Below are 21,495 nucleotides of genomic sequence, written 5' to 3'. Positions count from 1 at the left end.
TACCTGCAACTGCGGTGCCTTGGATCTGCCTGCAAACTCCTGATTTTTCAATAAGCTAACAGAATCTGCATTCAGAAGAAAAGAAAAAGAGAAATAAAATATATGAGTAATTTTTGTAGATAAAGGACTTTGTACATTCACTCATCTGTACCTTGAACAAATACATACCGAGTATCTATGACGTGGAAGGCAGGCTATGAAGCTCAGCAGTTAAAACAGATAAGATGACTGGCTCTTATTTAGCTTAAAGTCTAGTAGAAGAGAAAGACACATAACGATAAATGCAGATAGGTCCTATAAGACAAGAGAGGTCTAGGCTCATATCACAGAACCTGATGTAGACTAGGTCAGGGAAGATTTCCCCAAGGAAGAGATGGCTACACTGAGACAAGAAGGCTGAGCAAGAAGCACGGAGCAAAGGAGGAAGAAGCACACTGCAGACAGTCTGCAGCACATGCCCACATGCTCCTGCAATCTGATTCTAGCCAGAGGAACAGGTACCAAGTTCCCCTCCGACCTGAAATAAGCAAAAGCAAAACAAACAGAATACGCTAAAAATGATATTCAAGACAAAGGGCTTCAGGCAATGAAGGACAATGATCCCTGAAAACACATGAACTTAGCCCAAAGAACACCCCATCTCACTGCCTTGAGAGAATTTCCAGGTCATGACACAGGGAGAAGGAACTGAAGTGGAGGCCACCAGGCTCCCTAAGTGGAAGGGATGATGCTGAGAGTTTGGTGAAAGCAAAGCAGATGGAGATCTTAGGTCAGAACATGAGAGGAGAGGGAGTTCCCTGGCAGTGCACTGGGTTAAGGACCTGGGATTGTCACTGCAGTGACTTGGGTTGCTGCTGTGATGTGGGTTCTATCCTTGGCCTGGGAACTTCCTTATGCCACAGGCAGGGCCAAAAAGTGAATTAATTGATAAAAAATACATGAAAATAATTAAAAAAAAAAACGAAGCAAAAATTGAGAGAACTGCAAAGAGAAACAGACAAATTCACAATCATAGTCTGAGATTTCATTACCCCTCACTCAATTAAGTGAGAGAAAGGACAGGCAGAAAATCAGCACACAGATATTAGACTTGAACATCAATATTCTTTAAAAGTGGCTATGCAACACTTACCAAAAAGGACTCTATTCTAGGTCGTAAAAATAAATCTTAACAAAAGGAGTAAGGTAAAAGGATCGAAATCATACTAAGTATGTTCTCTAACTACCAAGTAATCAAACTGTAAATCAAGAACAAACCTATCTCTGGAAAATACTCAAATATTCAGAAACTAAATAACACACACCTAAATAACCCTCGAGTCAAAGAGGCAATGAAAAGAGGAATTGCAAAGTATTTTAAACTGAATGAAAATGAAAACATATCATACTACAATTTAGGAAATGCTGCTTACTTACATAAGAATTTATAGTACTGCTTGTCTATATTACAAAGGAAGAAAAGTCTCAAATCAATGACCTTCACCTCGACCATGCAAAATCAGAAAAAAAGCAAAGCAAACACAAGAAGGCAGAAGAAAGGAAATCATAACGATCAAAGATAAACATCAATGAGAAAGAAAACAAATAAAACAATGTGGAAAATCAATGCAACCACATGTTTTCAGGGGATGAATAAAAGTGATAAACATCAAGCCGGGCTGGTGAGGGGAAAAAAAAAGTGAGAGAATGCACAAATTAACAATTTCCAAAATGGCTAATATGATATTGCTACAGATTCTACAAATAGCAATGGAATGACAGGGTAATATTATAAACATTATGTAAATAAAACTGAAAACTCAGATGACGTGAGTAAATTGCTTGAAAGAGAGAAATTACCAATGCTCAATCAAGAAAGAAAAAATAGGAGTCCCCATTTTTGCTCAGTGGGTTAGAAACCGAATAGTATCCATGACGAACAGGTTTGATCCATGGCCTTGTTCAGTGGGTTAAGGATCTGGCGCTGCTGTCAGCTGCAGATGTGGCTCAGATCCAGGGTTGCTATGGTTGTGGCAAAGTCTGGTATCTGTGGCTCTGACTCAACCCCTTGGCCTGGGAACTTCCATAAGCCCTGGGTGGGGGCCTAAAAGGAGAGAGAAAGAAAGAAAGAAAGAAAGAAAGAAAGAAAGAAAGAAAGAAAGAAAGAAAGAAAGAAAGAAGGAAGGAAGGAAGGAAGGAAGGAAGGAAGGAAGGAAGGAAGGAAGGAAGGGAGGAAGAGGGAGGAAGAAAAAAATAAGCTAAAGAGCCCTGAATCTAAAACACAAATGAAAGTCCTAGTTGAAGTCCTTTCCACAAGGAAAATTCCAAGTCCAAATAGCTACACTGATGAATTCTAACATACATTTGAGTAAGAAATAACAATTCCAGGAATTCCTGTTGTGGCTCAGTGGTAGCAAATTTAACTAGTATCCATGAGGATGCAGGTTTGATCCCTGGCCTCACTCGGTGGGTTAAGGATCCAGCATTGCCCTGAGCCTGGGAACTTCCATGTGCAAAAGAAAGAAAGAAAAAAAAAAAAACTAATTCCACATAAACTCCCCTCAAAAAATGAAGATGAGAAATATGTTCCAATACGTTCTATAAAACTAGCATTATTCTGAAAACAAAAGCGGACAAGGGTATTAGAAGAAAGAAAACTATGTCATGAAAATGGAGGTAAACATTCTAAATTAAAAATAAGCAGGAATTCTCATTGTGGTTCAGTGGGTTAAGAATGAGAAAAATATCTTATGAGGATGTGGGTTTGATCCCTGGTCTTACTCAGTGGGTTAAGGATCCACCATTGCTGCAAGCTGACACACAGGTTGTGGAAGTCAGTCAGATCTCACGTTGCTGTGGCTGTGGTATATAGGCCTGTACTGGAGTTCTGCTTTGACCCCTAGCCTGGACCTGCCATATGGCATGGGCGCAGCACTTAATAAAGACCAAAACAAAAACAAACAAACAAAAAAACCCCCAAAATCCCCAAATTAAACCTGAAAATACATTAAAAGGATAATTTATCATGACCAGATTAGGTATAGCCTAAGAATGCAGGGTTGCTTTAACATTTAAAAATCTATTAATGTTAATCACCATATGAACCAACTAAAAAAGAAGCATCCTAGGACCATAACAGTAGATAAAAGAGGCAGGTGACAAAACTCAACTTCCTTTCCTGATAAACACCCTCCATCAAACTGGGAATACAAGGGAACTTCTATTTGATAAAGATCTACCACAATCCCACAGTTTACATCATATGTAATGATGAAAAACTGAATGATCTTCCCAGGAGTTAAGGAACAAGACAGGAAGAGCTCCTTCTACTCCTATTCAGCACAATATTAGAATTTCTGGCCAGTGCAATGGATCAAAATGAAGACACAGAAGGCACTGGAGGGGAAATGAAGAAGTAAAACAGTCTGCTAAGCAGCAGGCAACATGGCTACATAATAGGAGTTAGTTAATTCCACCTTGTGGGTCAGGCTGCTTGCTTCGGTAAATAAAGTTCTGAACTGCAGCCATGTCCACTAATTTACCTGTTGTTTGTGGTTATGTACTCATGGCTCAATGGCAGCGCTGATTAGCTGGACAGAGAATGTGCTGGCTGCAAGTCTTAAATATGAACTATCTTTAGTCAGATAGTAGTTTACGAATGAAAAACCTTGACGACCTTTGCTTACTTAGAAAATCTGAGAGAATCTACAAAAATCCACTAGGACTTATAATGCATGAGTTCACTAAAGTTGGAGCACTCAGAATCCATGCACAGAAACCAACTCTAATTCTATAATCAGAATAAACATGCAGAAATTAAAGTTTAAAATATACTAATTACAACTGCACTGAGAAAAAACAAATCCAGTTACTCTCATAAAAGATGGAAAAAATCTGTACACTAAAAACTACAAAATATTCCTGAGAAAATCAAGGAAGATCACTATAAATGGAGAAAAAAACTGTTCAAGGGTTGAAAATTCAACACTGTTAAGAAGTCAATTCTCCCCCAAATGAATCTGTCAATTCAACATAATCCGAAACTAATTTCCAATAGATGAGCAGATGATTCTTAAGGAAACAGACAAGCTGATTCTAAAATTCATGCGGAAAGAAGGGTATAAAACGGGCACAAGATAAAGTTAAAGGATTGTGGCTTTAACCAGACAGCAAAGAGAAGCAGCAACTGGATTTTAAGCAAGGGGGTACCATGACAAAACCAACATTTTCAAAATACATAATAATTATGGTTACAGTAGAGACCAAGGTTTCAGGAGATGGACTGGCAAGGAAAAAAGTTCTCAGGTTACCCAAATATTCTAGGAGGGAAATGACGGAAGTCATGTACTTCAGTATTCTAGGAGGGAAATGATAACCGGACCTTGGGTGAAGGCCCAGGAGAAAAGGAGAATCACAAAAGCGCAGTGAGTGGGAATTATCACAGCCCTTTGCCTGAGAGCATATAATAACTCATTATGTATTAATACAAATCATTTTTGTGAGACGGACAGCACAATAACATACCTGTAGCCCATGCGCAGTACTAGACAAGCTGTGTGTGTGTTACTACACTATACACAAAAAGGCTTTCTATGTATACAACAGGCCTACTTTTACACTCCGTGCCAAGTTGTTCAATTAGCAACATAGCATTCATAGATTTAGAGGAAAGCAACTCACGATCCTTGGAAGCCGTTTCAGGGAACTGAGTTAAGTCCTCAAGGTCATCCACAGAATTAATTTGCTCTTTGACCTACAAATAAATAATAATCTTTCACAAAGTCTCCCAAATATTTATAAAAAAATAATAGGTGTACAGAGATGATAAATATCCATATTTTATGAAAGCAAAAACATAAGATACTTCTTTAAAATAACTTTTATGAAAAGGATACATTTATTAATAGGGTTTCTAAACTTTTGTTTGTTTGTTTGTTTTTCTAGCCACACCACAGCATATGGATGTACCCGGGCTAGGAGTCAAATGGGAGCTGCAGCTGCAGGCCTATGCCATAGCCAGGGCAACAGGGATCCAAGTCACATCTGCAACCTATGCTGCACCTTGTGGCAATGCTGGAATCCTTAACCTACTGGGTAAGGCCAGTGACTGAACCTGCATCCTCACAGGGACAGCGTTGGGGCCTTAACCCACGGAGCCACAACAGGAATGCCTAAACTGTTTGTTCAAAACAAAAGTCTCTGCAACAAAGCAAGCTTTTCTATTTTTTCTTTTTTCTTTCTTTCTTCCTTTTCTATCCTGCCCACAGCATGTGGAAATTCCCGGCTAGGGATCAAAGCCATGCCACAACAGCAACCAGAGCTGTAGCCATAAAAATACTGAGTCCTTAACCTGCTGGGCTGCAAATGAACTCCTCTCTACTTTTCCTCTACACCCTTTTTCTTTTTTCTTTCTTTTTTTTTTTTTTTTTTTTTTGTGGCTGCATGCATAGCATATGGAAGTTCCTGGGCCAGGTATCACATCTGAGCCTCAGCTATATCCTATGCCACAGCTGCACCAACACTGGATCCTTAACACACTGGACCACACAGCAACTCCCTCCACCATACATTTGACCAACTACCTTTTACTACAGGATCATATTTTTTATAATTAATTTTTTACGATACCTTGTTCTTTTCATTAGGTGTTTTCTTTATAGGCCTGAAAAATAACAAACCATTCTTTTCAGGCAAATATTAAATACTTAAAATACAAAGAATACCTAAAGTCATTTTTTATATAAAATCATCGCATTGGCAATAAAGATTCTACAAAAGGGATTTCTATAAAATGAACAGTAACATTTAAGGACAAAGCAAACATACCAATAATAATATTAACAAAAGCATTAATGTTAGATCAAGCTGACAAAAGAAAAACAGTAAGAACATTACTTGCATTACGTGATAGGAAGACGGATAATAGGGGTTTTCGCTGTCATTTTAAATAAAAACTAGCTTTTATGGCACTCACTTATTTGGAAAGTATCACTTAAGACTTTTTCTGAAAGAAACCCTTTTAAAAATCACGGTGTTAATTTTTTAAGGACTAACTAAGCAACTACTATGCATTATTATAAGCCCTTTATAGATCTAAAAGGCATTTTAATCCTCACAACAATTCTGGGAGAGAGGTGATACAATGGGTACTTTACACGGAGAGAAAATGAGGCACAGAGAGGCCAAGCAACTTGCCCAAGCCCGAAGAGCTCTTTAGGAACAGACCCAGATTTCAAACCCAGGAAACCTTCAACACTTGTGTTTCAGAGCAGGCTGAGACAGTAACATGTATTTTTAAGTGTTTTAAAGTCATATGATAGCAAATGAATCTACATTATTATGCCATGTCTAGCTATAATTACAACTCATTTCTGAATCTTGCTCATGTTTTTAAAAATAAAGACTTTAGACCTAGGCAGTATTAGAGATCTACTTTCTTTATTTAATTTTTTACATTTTTTTATTTTTTGTCTTTTCTAGGGCCGCACCCACGGCATATGGAGGTTGCCAGGCTAGGGGTCTAATCAGAGCTGTAGCCGTCGGCCTATGCCACAGCCACAGCAACACAGGATCCGAGCTGCGTCTGTGACTTACCCCACAGTTCACAGCAACGACGGATCCTTAACCCACTGAGCAAGGCCAGGGATCGTACCCGCAACCTCATGGCTCCCAGTTGGGTTCGTTAAACACTGCGCCATGACAGGAACTCCTAGAGATCTACTTTCAATGAAGATTTACTTTTTCAAAAGAAGTTCATCAATGGGCATTCATTCACCCATTGAGCTGTTTATTCACGCATTTACTGTATCTTTATTGAGCAAATGATATGTGTCAAAGACAGTTTTGGCACAGGAAACACGGCTTTTGTCATTTAGAACTTTATAATCCAAAAGGAGTCATCTGCAATAGACTGTTACATAGTTTACTTGTCTGTTGTATCTAAACAAAATCGTCCCTTATTCCCTAGAATCTAAACAATTATGCAGTTAACAGAGTCTGATGTTTTAGAGTACCTCACAAAATCACAGTAATGCATGATGATACCATCGAGGACCCTGTAATATCTAGAATCATCAAGGAATGATTAAATCCTATTCAGGATGGCCTAGATGTTTGTATATTGATGCTTATATAATTTTAATACATATATATAACTTCTAAGTAATCATCTGCATATTCAATTATTTAAGAGTATTACATTCACATCCAGTGAACAAATCCTTAGCATTAAACGACATGAACAGAAGGACTGTGTACAGTTGGTTTACTCTACTACTTTAAAGGCAATGGCATACCATCAGTACGCTTCCTCAGGGGCAAATGCAAATGTCCTCTACCAGATCATTTCCAACATACAAAACACCCACAAAAGACCCATCTTAACATAAGAAAAGAAAGAAAACGCCCGTGAACTCACATTCCTCTTCAGTTATCATACGGTTCTCTACCCCTTTTCCCAGTCAATATTCTCTAAGGAGCTGTTTACTCATATTCACTCCAGTGTGGCTTCCGTGGGGCCATTGCAACTACTTCCAGTCAAAGGCCCTCGTCCTCAAGTTAGCCATTCAGCAGTGTTCAAGTGAAATAGTTGAGAATTCTCTTGCCTTGGCCTGTATATTATATTATGCTATTCCATTCCTAGAAAAAGTAGTCAATGCTAATCTTTTTTTCACCTAGAAATAAAGAATCTGTCAATTTTACCTGCCATCATCCTGATCTCTTTCACTTAAGCGTCTGCCATCATTCACGTGGAGAGAATCAACAGTCAGTGGTGAATCAGCCTTCTCAAATATTGGTGGAACCACAGGTTCTTCTGATGACCATTTTTCTCTTTCATTTTTCCATACTTCTTTCATATGCATGCCAGAACTGCCGCTTTAAAAAAAATCCATTTTAAAGCCAATGTTTTCTAATAATTTGACCCACAGAGAATAAAAAATTTTTTAATAAAATTCCTACTCTTATCCACCTTAAGCAATTTATTAATTCAAAAAAAAAAAAAAAACCTGCGATGAAGTACCAACAATATTCAAGGAAACACAACTCTTGCTTCAAAGACAGTTTACAATTCTGATGCAATGTGATATGTAAGAGTTGTAAGGGATTGTAAGGAAGGTTTTAGAGAGGAGGTGAAATCAGAGGAGATCCTGAGGAAAAGAAATGGTAGAAACGCTCTCTACTTGGAGATTAGAATGTGAGCACAACGATTAGGAACATGACATCTAGGTGTTTCCAAGGAACCTGGAAGGTAAAGCACAAAATACATGGACACAAGTAGAGAGATGGGTCTGGAAAGACATTCTGAAGAACCTCAAATGTTACACTAAAAATCTGGAGTTCAATGGTTAAAACAAATGATTCAGACATGGGAGTAATATTTAGATGTATACTATATTTTCTTTTGTTTTCAAGTATAATAATGCTCAATTTAAACGATTTTTAAAAAATAGCACAGGGCACATATAACCTGAAAAAAGCAATCAAGGAAATGTCTTGAGGTGGAAAAATTACTTTTATAATATCCACATTCTGGGGTGACAGTGGCATCATGGCTACAAAAAGAGGTTCCTCATCCTGCTCCCCCGCCACACAAAATGGGGAATCCATCCATGGACAAAAATGGCTTCGTGGAAGTTACAGGATCTATCAGAAGACACCAAAGGTCCTGGAAAGAGTCCTGCCCACCTTAAATATCGAGTAAGAGACAAACAGAGCACATTCCAGCCTTGGACCCAGCCTGACCCATGAACTGGCTCCTGCCACACTTAGACACTTTCAGGAAGCCCCACATGAAACATTTTACATAGATTAGACAGCCTTGGTGGAAATCCATGTTTCCAGCAGAGAAGTTCCAGCACACCACTGGGGCAAAAAACACAAGGTTGGACACACTGGGGAGGGCATTTATTAAAGACTAGGAGAGGTGACTGCTACTTGAAAGGCAAAGACAGCAGCGCAAAACTTCCAGGAACTTGAAAAATCAAGAAAGCATGATACCACCAAAGGATCACAATAATGGCCCACTAACCAATCCCAAAGACATGAAGATCTGCGTTCTACATGATAAAGAGCCAAAAGAGCAGTTTTAAGGAAACTCAGGGAGCTAAAAGAAAACACAGAAAGACAACTCAACAAAATCAGGAAAATAATAAATGAAATGAAAAGGTTAACAAAGAGATAGAAATAATAATAATTAGGAGTTCCCACAGTGGCACGGTGGAAATGAATCTGACTAGGAACCGTGAGGTTGAAGGTTCAACACCTGGCCTCACTCAGTGGGTCAAGGATCCGGCATTGCCGTGAGCTGTGGCGTAGCTCGTAGATGTGGCTGGGATCTGGCGTTGCTGTGGCTGTGGCATAGCCCGGCAGCTGCAGCTCCAATCACACCCCTCGCTTGGGAACATCCTTATGCCACAGGTATAGTCCTAAAATGACACAAAAAAGGAAAGAAAGAAAGAATAATGTTTAAAAAGGACCAAGTGGAAATTTGGGGGCTAAAGAATATGAATAAAAGGCAAAACACAATCAAGAGCACTGACAGCAGAATCGAAGCAGAAGAAAGGAACTCTGAGCTCAGAGACAGGAACTTTGAATTGATCCAATCAGAGGAGAACAAAGTAAAAAAGAATGAAAATTGTCAAGAAAGCCTATGTGAATTACCAGGTACCACCAAAAGCAACACTTCCTGAATTAATGCAGTTAAGATAGGGAGAAAGGTGAAGACAGGCAGATGAAAAGATAGGGAGAAGGCGACAGAAAACTTACCTAAAGAAAAAAATAGCTGAGGACTTCCTAAACCTGGGGAGAGATTTGGACGGCCAAGTTCCTAAACCTCATAGATCACCAAACTCAACATAAAGAAACCTTCACCAAGAGACATTACAATAAAACTGTCAAGTCCAAGACAAAGAATATTAAAGGCAGTAAGAGCAAAGAAGCTTTTAAATTATAAGGGAACCCCACTAAATGGCTCAATGGATTTCAAGAGAGTAGGATGGCATGTGCAGCATGCTAAAAGGAAAACAAAATGCCGATCAAGAATACTCTATCCAGAAAAGCTATCTTTCAAAAATCAAGGTGAGATTCATTTTCCCAGACAAACCACAGTTGATGGAGTTTATCACCACTAGACCTGCCTCACAAGAAATACTGAAAGGAGTCTTCAAGTTGAAATGAAAGGATGCTAACCAGTAACATTAAACGTCTCTAAATAGACAACTCATGGAAAAGGTCAGGATATAGTCAATACAGAATACTCTAATACTGTAATAAGGTGGAGTGTTAAACAATTTAATATGAAGGCTAAGGCACAAGAATATTAAAAGTCACATTAGGGATAAAATTTGTCAATCATGAACATTAATTCAAATACAATGGGTTTTACAAGAAAATAACAATAACCTACTGTTAAATACTGATATAGGTAGTTACCTATCAGAATCTTCATTCTCCACAGTAGGAAACCACTGGTGATTACTTTTGCCTCTCTCTCTCTGTTGCATTAATCCACTGTCATCATCAGCGCCACGTCTGTTTTCTGATATTGCCATCATGTTGCTTCTGTGCTGCTTCTTTTCTTTCTCAACCTTTCATGAAAGTTTGACACTGAGGATGACTGTTACTACTTTATTCACCATAAAGAACTTTCTGTCATCATTATTTGTCATTCACCTCAGAGTATGCTCTAGTTTTAACTGCTAAAAATATTTTTATGTTTACTTTCTCATTACAAGCCATGGTAACTTTTGTAAATTCTATTTTGTTTGGTTTGAGGAAAAGAAATAGAATTTCCAAAATTTCAAAAAGAGCTTTCTAAGGTTGTGTTATGTTTCTCAGTCACATCCAGTCTTCCCCATCTGACTGGCAGAGACAGAGAAATAACAAGGCCAGGACACAGAATTTGTCTTCTTCTGTCGTTCCCACCTGGATCTTCTATGAATCAGCCAGATTTAGAGGCTGTGCCACTTGGGAACAAAAAGGAAACATTCTTCTTTCCACATTAAATCTATGCTTCCTCCAATGCATTTTACAATTCTTTTTTGTTGTTGTTGTCTTTTTGCTATTTCTAGGACCGCTCCTTCGGAATATGGAGGTTCCCAGGCTAGGGGTCGAATCGGAGCTGTAGCTGCCAGCCTATGCCAGAGCCACAGCAACTCGGGATCCGAGCCGCGTCTGCAACCTACACCACAGCTCACGGCAATGCCAATCCTTAACCCACTGAGCAAGGGCAGGGATCGAACCCGCAACCTCATGGTTCCTAGTCAGATTCGTTAACCACTGCGCCACGACGGGAACTCCCACAATTCTTTTCTATTTGGGTCCCGGGGACATCAAGAGTGATGATGTTCACCAAAATACATGAACCAACGTTTGCCAAAACACAAGTAAGACTGAAACTGATGAACTTTTAGTCAGTATGGAATTGTGGAAAATGAGTAATGCTTCCCAATTTCATATTCAATAACCATAAAATCTGACAGCTAGAGGGTACAGAAGTAATTATCTACTTTAGCCCCACTACTTACTGATAATGGGAATAAAACCAAGAAAGATAAATGATTTGCCCAAAGGCCCTAATGGAGAGTCCCTAGCATTTCATAGCAGCAAGAGATGATATAATTCTGTAACATCAAATCTGATAATTTACCAAATAAACTCATCAAATTAATCAGCTAAGTTAAAAGTGTGACTTTGGCAAAATAATTTAATGTCTTCCTTGGGGCAGGGCTCATCTCCTTTATTTTTTAAAGGAGAATATCTCTATGTTTGTCTATCTTCAAAACTCAATGCACCTCTTATAAAAAAGAACAACCAAACAAATTAAAAAAAAATCTATTGCTGGAAGAAAAAAAAATTCAATGTAACTCAATACTCAGTTTTCTCTTTTGGAGATGAACACTGAATTTTTTTGCTGAGGGTTTACACTACCTATATGATAAATTCATATGGGAGTAAAATGTAGCAAACCTTACTGTATTTTGTGAAACAACATAAGGTAAAGGTCTGACTCAACAGAAACACCTGAAAGTGGTAATTATGTAACATGTAAGGGTACAAGCATTTGTTATTCAAAATATTTCAAAGTGGCCATGTGGGAATTCTAAGTACTGAGGGACTAAGTTAAGCAGATAAGTTTGCATGCATTAAAGCACAAGGAAGAGATTAATTTAGTGGAAATACATGTTTATGTCCCTTCTCTCAGTCACTGATTCCTTCTCATTCTATGGAAATGCAATTTATTTTTAAGCCACAACATTTTAAAGGGAAAAAACCTCCAGCTTATTATATTTCTTAAGCAACTTCTTTTGTGCTTATTCTGGCTCAGAAGGTCACATGGTTGCTACAATAGTTTCACAGTCACATGGAAGACTGACAGAGAGAGACTTGGGTTTAAGGAACAAAAATCCATGAAAATAGGTTCCAGAACTCCTGTTATTTAGATGGCAGAAATAATTTCTTTCCACTCAAGTACATATTTGGATGACCTTGTTTTATACAGAAGTTATCTTCATAAGTGGAAAATCAGAATGGATTGGAAAACTGATAATGATTTAAAAAAAGTCAATACAAATGAAGCTTAACCTTTTTGCAGTTGATTTTTTTCTTGTCCAAAGCCTGGAACTGTACGTGTAACATGCCTACCTCATTCTTAAACCTTTGCACATCTTGCTGTAATTCTTCTTTTAAATATATTTTGGATGTTCTGTTACTATTTGGTTGAAAATTCCAAGTTTCTAATTTGGGTCTGATGCTTTTACTTTCTTTAGCACAGACATTACTTGCATGCCACGGCTTCTTGGACCAATCTTGTACTGGTGTGATCTCATTAGAAGTTTTTTTAACAGCAGAAACATCATGATTTTTTCTTTGAATCATGCGGTTCATCTCCTTGGAGTGGGCAAGTGGCAAATCAAAAGGGCTTTTGCCATCACTAGACTGAGGCAGGTCTAGCAAAAGAAGAACCAACAAAATCTAAAGTCACAGAAGGAAGGAAATCATAAAGTTCAATAAAATAGAGATTCAAAAAGCAATTGAAAAAAATCAATAAAACAAAGAGCTGGTTCTTTGAAAGGGTAAACTAAATTGCCACACCTCTGGCCAGACTCACCAAGAAGAGGAGAAAAAGAGCTCAAATAAACAAAATGAAGCACGAAAAAGGAGAAATCTCAATGGATACTGCAGAAGTACAAAAAACCATAAGAGAATACTATGAACAATTATATGCCAACAAATTTGACAACACAGAAGAAGGGGACAACTTTCTAGAGACATACAGCCCGCCAAAACTAAATCAGACCAATCACTACAAATGAAAATGAAACTGAATATGTAATAAAAACACTCCTCACAAAAAAGTCCAGGAACAGATCCCTTCACAGGTGAAATACAGAACACATACAAAGTATAACTTAAACCCATTCTTCTTAAACTTTTCTAAAAGACTGAAGAAGAAGGAACATTCCCAAGACATTCTATGAAGCAAACATCACCATAATACCTGAATCATAAAGAGATACTGAAAAAGTATACTATAGACCTGTATCTTTGATAAATATAAATACAAAAATTCTCTACAAAATTTTAGCCCAGGTGGATCCATCAACACACAAACAAAATCATGCACCATGAACAAGTGGGATTCATCCCAGGTGCACAAGGATGTTCAACATAACCCAAAGCAATCAATGTCATACATTTCACTCACAACGGAAAAGTCAAAATCCACATGATCATCTTAAGAGGTGCAGGAAAAGCACTGCAGAACATCCAACATCCATTCATGATAAAAAAAACCCTCACCAACCAAGGTGGGTACAGAGGCACATATCTTAACACAATGAAAGCCATTGATGACAAAACCACAGCAAATATAATACTTAACAGGTAAAATCTCAATGCCTTCTTGCTAAAATCTGGAATAAGAAAATAAGCCCAAAGTAAGCTCACTCTCAACACTTTTATTCAACGTAGTCTTGGAATTCCTAGCCACAGCAATCAGACAAACAAAAGGAAAAAAAATGTATCCAAATTGGAAGAGAAGAGGTAAAACTGTCACTATAGGCAAATGACATGATACTCTATATAGAAAATGCCAAAGACTCCACACAAAAAATACTCAAACTGATCAACCAATTTAGCAATGTAGCAGGATACAAGATTCACATTCAGAAATAAGTTGCATATCTGCACATTAACAATGATATACTATAAAATCAATATAAAAATAACTTTCAAAATCACACCATTGAAAATTAATCCCAGGAATAAATCTGAAAAAAGAGATTAAAAGTTTTTCAGGCTGAGAAGTAGAAAACTATAAGCAAGGAAATTAAACAGGATTCAAAGAAATGGAAAGATACCCCATGATTAGAAGAATTAATACCGTTAAAATGGCTGTACTACCCAAAGCAATTTACAGATTTAATCTGATCTTTAACAATTTACCCATGACATTTTTCACGGAATTTGAACAAACAATCCAAAAATTTATATGGAATTGGAAAAGATGCAGAGTTCCCAAAGCAGCCCTGAGGGGACAGAAAAAAGCAGGAGGCATAACCTTCAGACAACATTATAAAGGTACAGTAATCAAGACAATGAGGGACCAGAACAAAATCAGGTATATGGACAGATGGAGCAGAACAGAAAGCCCAGAAATAAACACAGATGCATATGGACAATTAATTTTTGACAAAGGCAACAAGAATATAAAATGGGAAAAAGACAATCCCTTTAGCAAGTGATGCCAGCGAAAAAACTCGACAGCTGCATGTAAACCAATGACATTAGAATACATCCTCATGCCATGCAAAAAAATTAATGAACTCAAAAAGCTTGAAGACTTAAACATAAGACACGATACCATAAAATTCCGAGAAGAGAACATAGGCAAAAGAATCTCTGAAATCAACCGTACAAACGGTTTCTTGCAACTCAATAAAAATAAAAACAAAAATGAACAAATGGGACCTAATCAAACTGACAAACTTTTGCACAGCAAAGAAATCATTTAAAAAAAAAGGAAAAGACAACCTACAGAATGGGAGAAAATAGTTGCAAATGATGAAGTTGACAACGGCTTAAGTTCTAAAATACACACACAACTCATACAACCTAACAGCCAAGAGGCAAACAAGCCCATTGAAAAAGGGGCAGAAGACCTAAACACACATATCTCTGAAGAAGGTATATGGCTGGCCAACAGCCACATGAAAAAATGCTCAACATCACTAATTATAGAGAAATGCAAATCAAAACTACACTGAGGTACTACCTCACTCTAGTCAGAATGGCCATCGCGAATAAGTCTACAAATACCAAATGCTGGAGAGGGTGTGGAGAAAAGGGAAACTTCCAACACTGTTGCTGGGAACGTAAATTGGTACAACCGCTATGGAAAACAGTATGGAGACTCCTCAGAAAAATAAAAACGGAACTACTGTATGATCCAGCGATCCCACTCTTGAGCATATATCCAGACACAGTTTTCATTAAAAAAGATATATGCACCCCTATGTTCACTGCAGCATTATCCACAACAGTGAAGCCATGGATATAACCTAAATGTCCATTGAGAGATGAATGGATTAAGATGTGGTACATATACACAATGGAATACTAGCCAGTCATAAAAATATGACTGTTGAATGCATTTCTCATCAGAGAAGGTGTTCTGAGTTGGTCAGCTTGGAGATAACACTTGTAGAATAACAGTTCTTAAAGATATTCATTTTTCTGGAGTTCCCGCTGTGGCGCAGTGGTTAACGAATCTGACTAGGAACCATGAGGTTGCGGGTTTGATCCCTGCCCTTGCTCAGTGGGTTAACGATCCGGTGTTGCCGTGAGCTGTGGTGTAGGTTGCAGATGTGGCTCGGATCCCTCGTTGCTGTGGCTCTGGCACAGGCCGGGGGCTGCAGCCCCGATTCGACCCCTAGCCTGGGAACCTCTATATGCTGAGGGAGCAGCCCAAAGAAATAGCAAAAAAGACAAAACAAACAAACAAACAAAAAAACCTCATTTTCCTGCATACCCATGGGGGTTTCTGGTATGCCTCCATTTCTTGGATCCTCTGCTTCAGCCATCAGAATGTTCCTTGATCCATTCGTGCAAGAAGGTATATAACACACATCTAAGAAATGACATATATGAAATTTTTGATATTGAAATACAATTATCAAAATTGCTACAGCATTCTTTTTTTAATTTTTTTTTATTTTTTTCCCCGTCCAAGTTCATGATTTTCTTTTCTGCTACAGCATTCTTAAAGATCTTTTTTTATTTGAAGATCAGGTTTATATTTACTGACAATACCAAATTTAGCATTGATGGAATGAACACTATTAACTTCTTTCATTTCCAAAATCAACTTGGTTTGGTCTAACATGCTAATGTTGAAAAGGGTTTTGGGGAAACAGCTGCATTAACAAAAATAGCTATCTTTAAAAACAAAAACAGGAGTTCCCATTGTGGCACAGTGGTTAACAAATCCGACTAGGAAACATGAGGTTGCGGGTTCGGTCCCTGCCCCTGTTCAGTGGGTTAAGGATCCGGCATTGTGATGAGGTGTGGTGTAGGGTGCAGACACAGCTCGGATCCCGTGTTGCTGTGGCTCTGGCATAGGCCGGCGGCCACAGCTCCGGTTAGACCCCTAGCCGGGGAACCTCCATATGCCACAGGAGTGGCCCTAGAAAAGGCAAAAAGACCAAAAAAAAAAAAACAAATAAAAAAATAATAAAAAAATAAAAACAATTGCCAATGCTTCCATATGCAAATGAAGCTTATGTGCATAAAATCAATACCTATACAGCATATATCTTTGATGCCAAACAGTTATGAAGAGTGGCTGTGGTTTACCCCGATTCTCCAGTATTCTTTGGAGCAGCGATGATCTTATTTCGTTTCCGTGCAAATACACTAAAGCCATTTATAAGGTATTCTCTCGAGTTTCCTCCAAAATCGTCTACTTCATGCCTTTCGTTCCTCCCTCCTTCCTTTCACTATGTCCTTCCCTCTTCAAAGACAATCTCTAGATCTGTGGTCTGAATTCTTCCCCTTTACATGCTTTGCTTTTGATGGCTCATCCCCACCATGTCTTTTATCCTTCTGGCTTGGCAGTAGTGTTCTACATGGATAATTTCCACTTCAACTCCTCGCTTCCTTCTGGCTATAAACATGGTCAGAAGGAAAAACAGGAGTTCTCTGTGGCCCAGCAGGTTAAGGACCTGGCACTGTTGCTGCAGTGGCTTGGGTCGCTGCTCTGGTACAGGTTCCATCCCTGGCCCAGGAACTTCCCCAGGCCTGGGGCAAGGCCAAAAAAAGAAGGGAAGAAAGAAAGAAAAACAAAATGACACGTTTCCTTGATCAAGTCATGTCTTGAACTATCCAATGGCATTTCTCCCAGATTTCTCTAATCCAAGATGACACCCTGGCGACTGTGAGTCTGGCCTGAAATCCAGCGACCTGGGCATCCCTTGAGAGCTTGTTAGAAATGCAGAGTCCAACATCTGCTGCTTGGGAGGTACACTTTTCATGAGGTGCAAGTTCACTCATTAAAACTTGAGAACGTCTGGTCTATACTAAGTCTGCTTCTATATTACTTCAACTTAAACCATCCTTCTGAAATCTAGCCTCAAGGTCCTTACTGTAACACTTCAGGAAACCTCAATCTGCATTAGAAGTTGTAAATTTCAAATGGACTCCTTATCATGCGACAGCTTCCTCGATCTCTCCATAAGGCACCCTGTTCTATTCTTACCAATTCTCTCCTGTGGTCCATAGGACACCATCCCACAAAGCAGCAGCATTTCCTATGACATTAATGTATATACATTTACAGTTGAGCACATATGCCCATGTCCACCTGCGGAGGATAACACTCGACCAAGGACTTGCATCCTGGATGCCTTCTAACCATCAGGACAGTAAGAGTGGGAATGTTTTGCTGTTCTTCTCTGACAGGTTCTGCTGCTGGATATTCATGCCACATTTCAAATACCCTCCCTTCCTTTTTCTAGGAAATAGTGTACAAATATTTTACTTTGCTGCCTTCCACCACAGCCTCCAGCTTCCTCTTCCTTCATTTCCTCCCTGCAATCTCTGTCTCACTCATCCTTTACTTCTCTCTTCCTCTTCCCTATTCCCTGACTTCCCTTAGGTTGTAGAGCATCCTGCAATGGAGTTACTCATTTAGCTACTTAAACAGGACTCTCAATTTAAACTGTTGCTGACAGACACCTGAGAAGCCAAACAACTTCCTTTCCTTTCTGTCTTTTTCTTCACCACGCATTCAACAGGTGTTTTTCTTTGGCTATTCGAATATATCAGGGAGTTCCCTGGTGGCCTAGTGTTTGAGGATTCAGGTTTGTCACTTCTGTGGCTCAGGTTCAATCTTGGCCTGGGAACTTCCTTATGTTGCAGGTGCAGCCAATAAACAAATAAATAAATAGCAAGGAAATAAAGCATGCAAGTCATAAAACACCAATACAGAATAATGTTTGAAAAAAAGAAGATATCAAAATACCTGGTTTAAATCATCATTCGGTCAAATGTCTTTTTTACAAAATACAGTTCTTACCTTCTATTTCTCCATTTACTCTATTTTTACCTATTTGACCTGCAGCTCCAGGTAAATGATCAGCATACTTCTGTGGAAGACTCTCAGAGATACTCTGTTAAAATTAATATTGATAATGAGCTGCATAAAGATTTCCTCATCTCTTTCTAAGAAAGTACCTGAGTTTCCTACTGAATATTTGTAATTTCCTCCTTTCAATGTAACAGAAGCATGGATGGAAAACACAAACCTTTAAATAGAAAACTTGACACATATGCTCTCCAGACCAAGACGATCTTTTATTCTCATTTGACAACTGACTTTGGAAACAAGACCATGGAAAGCCAGAGCAAAAACTTTCACTAACAAAATACTGACTTACACGCACATCTCAACAAAGAATTAACACATAACCCTACTTTTCAATTTCAACCAAAAGAAGAGGATATTGTAAAAATACATAGATCTAAACAAGCTCTTTAAGAGGTATATCCGCTATAAATTTGAAATATTTCCAAGGTTAGAAAAAACATTTAACGTTAAAATAACTTACTTGGCCTGAAAAGGAACCATGGAGTATAAACCCTGCTGAGTAGAAACAGATCATTGTAGGAATTGTTTAAGGTCAAAACATTTAAGATCTTGAGAGGGCCTCAAGTACCAAAGCAATATTTACCTGTAGGAAATCTCTGGTCATAGTCTACTGAAACCTAACACAGCCCAAGTTAGAAGTCAAGATGCCTGTTCTAACGTTCCCATTCTTAACACCACTATCATTTTAGTTTCCTTCAGGTTGGATAAGGTATCCTCAGCGTTCCCTTCTGGCACAGTGAGGTAAGGATCAGGCTTGTTAATGCTGTAGCTCGGGTTTCTGCTGTAGCACTGATTTGATCACTGGCCTGGGAACTTTCACATGCTGCAAACATGCCCCCCCCCAAAAAAATACCCAAACAAAAAATACCCTCAACATTCAGGAAGCCGCTAATTGCCACTGTGATCTTTTCTTTCTTTTCTTTTCTTTTCAGAAATACCCAAGGCATATGGATTTCCAGGGGGAGGATCAAACCTGTGCCATCATAGAGACAAGGCCGAATCCCTAACCCGTACACCGTAACAGGAACTCTGCCACTGTGATCACGTTGTCTTACATTACTTAACTGCAACCTTTACAGTGCACAATGTGTTTTCACATTTGTTACCACATCCATTTACGATACTTACCTGAAAGGCAGGAATCAGTACCATTTTTATGAACAAGGTCGCTGACACTCAAAGAGGTTGGACAAGCTTTTCCAAGATCCCAAAGTTAGTAAGTGATAGAACCAGGATGCTACTGTGTCTTTGGACTCCAAGCAGGGCGCAGCACCACTCTGCAGCAGCTGCCTATGTCTAAGAGATCAGGCCCTTCTTACCTCTTTTCAGAGCTGTCACCTTAGAACAGGTAATACTGCCATAAAGGTACTCAATGCATGCCACTTTGACTATCCAAAGTGGTTTGTACTTAGTCAAACATCTCTACACCAAACTCTTGTTTATCATGACCCGACATAGTCTTTATTATCGTCAGGCTTTTATTTCGCCAGATATGTTCCTTGAAGATCTAGATCCAATTGATAATCCAAATGTAATCGCAGTTTTAAGTCTCAAGGCACTATTTTTTCACAGAGGAAGTGGCAAAAAATTACAATTTAAGCTGTTTTCTCTCTGAATCACACTAGGAGTTTTACATATCTATATATTATCAAAGTAACACAGATTTGGCCACAGGCTTATCTGCAGTAATGCTTTAGATTTTAGATACACTTAAATTCTGAACCCACACCGAGTCCTTATGACTTCTAAGCCTTGGTTGAGCTATAACACACTGGGGGTTCATTAGGAGAATCTTGCAAAGTAACAGAATATGGTAGACTACATATAAAGGAGAGAAGAGTCAGCTGGATCTGGGGAGCGCAGGAAATGCTGCCAAGACAGGGCTGTGTCTGAGAAGACAGACGAGGGGCAGAGTGGGGATGAGAAAGGGGATTCTAGAAAAGGCAGTCTGCCCAAAAGGACAAGGCGTGAAACAACATAAGTCATGTGGACAACCAGAACACAGTCAGTGGGAATGGTATGGAGAGACAAAACTCAAGGATCAGAACCAAACCGAAAGAAGGGGGTATCATTCCTAGAACATGAACTTCCTCCTTTATGTGATGGGAATCCACAGATGGGTAGGGGAGTTACATCATCACAAACACATTATAGAATGGTGAGTCTGGCAGCAATGTTGAGAAACAGCAAGGCTGACCGACCACCAGGGAAGCAAAACTAGAAGAAGTGTATTTCAAAATTACAGGTGAGACAGTAAGGTATGGAAAGAAGATATGAAAAAAATGTAGGCAGGTAGAAAATACTGAACTTGTGAGTAAATGCATACAGTGATTTCAGGGAGGGTTGGAGTCCAGATTTTTCTTGCTTCAGTGTTTCGGTGATGCTCTTTACTAGGATGGGGAAAAAGGACGACAGAAGTATGTGCAAAGAATCAGGAAAGATTCAGGGACAAATCTTTTCTATTCTTTCGCTTTCTTTTTCTTCTATTTCTTGGCTACCCCTTAGCATATGGAGTTCCAGAGCCAGGGATCATATCTGAGTCTCAATATGCCACAGCCACCACACTGGATTCTTAAGCCACTGTGCCTGGCCAGGGATCCAAATTGCGCCCCAGGGCTCCCCAAACACCGATGTTCCTGTTGTGGCACTGCCCAAACTCCCAACGTCTTTGTGTAAATTGAAGTATAGTCAATTACAATGTTGTATGAGTTTCAAGGTTACAGCAAAGTGAGTCCGTTTTATATATACATTCTTTCTCAAATTTTTTCCATTATAGGTTATTACAAAATATTGAGTATAGTTCCCTCTGATATACCATAGATCCTTGTTGGTTACCAAGTTGATATATAATAAAGGAACGAGGTTGTCAG

General features: G+C 38.8%; 1 protein-coding gene across 13 annotated transcripts in view; it reads right to left on the bottom strand.

Annotated features, from left to right (window-relative positions):
* LOC146395162 (ankyrin repeat domain-containing protein 26-like) overlaps window positions 1-21,495 on the bottom strand; it is a 149,272-nt gene that overhangs the window by 97,506 nt on the left and 30,271 nt on the right. For 8 of the 13 annotated variants that reach the window (XM_085004356.1, XM_085004358.1, XM_085004355.1 and 5 more), the window contains 8 exons: window positions 18,554-18,647; window positions 16,010-16,108; window positions 12,622-12,926; window positions 10,411-10,565; window positions 7,681-7,854; window positions 5,608-5,641; window positions 4,660-4,732; window positions 4-65 (listed from right to left, as the gene is read on the bottom strand). In XM_085004356.1, the coding sequence (XP_084860482.1) occupies window positions 4-65; window positions 4,660-4,732; window positions 5,608-5,641; window positions 7,681-7,854; window positions 10,411-10,565; window positions 12,622-12,926; window positions 16,010-16,108; window positions 18,554-18,647 (996 nt within the window). Of the gene's footprint in view, window positions 1-3; window positions 66-168; window positions 252-4,659; window positions 4,733-5,607; window positions 5,642-7,680; window positions 7,855-10,410; window positions 10,566-12,621; window positions 12,927-16,009; window positions 16,109-18,553; window positions 18,648-19,085; window positions 19,291-21,495 lie in introns of those variants that run through there. The other 5 variants (XM_085004364.1, XM_085004365.1, XM_085004363.1 and 2 more) reach the window with 4 other exon arrangements.

This window comes from Sus scrofa, chromosome 17, assembly GCF_054392235.1.
Source record: "Sus scrofa isolate SSC_HxYL_T2T_F1_AM1 chromosome 17, Sscrofa_HxYL_maternal_Yorkshire_Landrace_v2.0, whole genome shotgun sequence".
Lineage (NCBI taxonomy): Eukaryota > Metazoa > Chordata > Mammalia > Artiodactyla > Suidae > Sus > Sus scrofa.
This window is presented reverse-complemented; position numbering and strand designations above follow the sequence as displayed.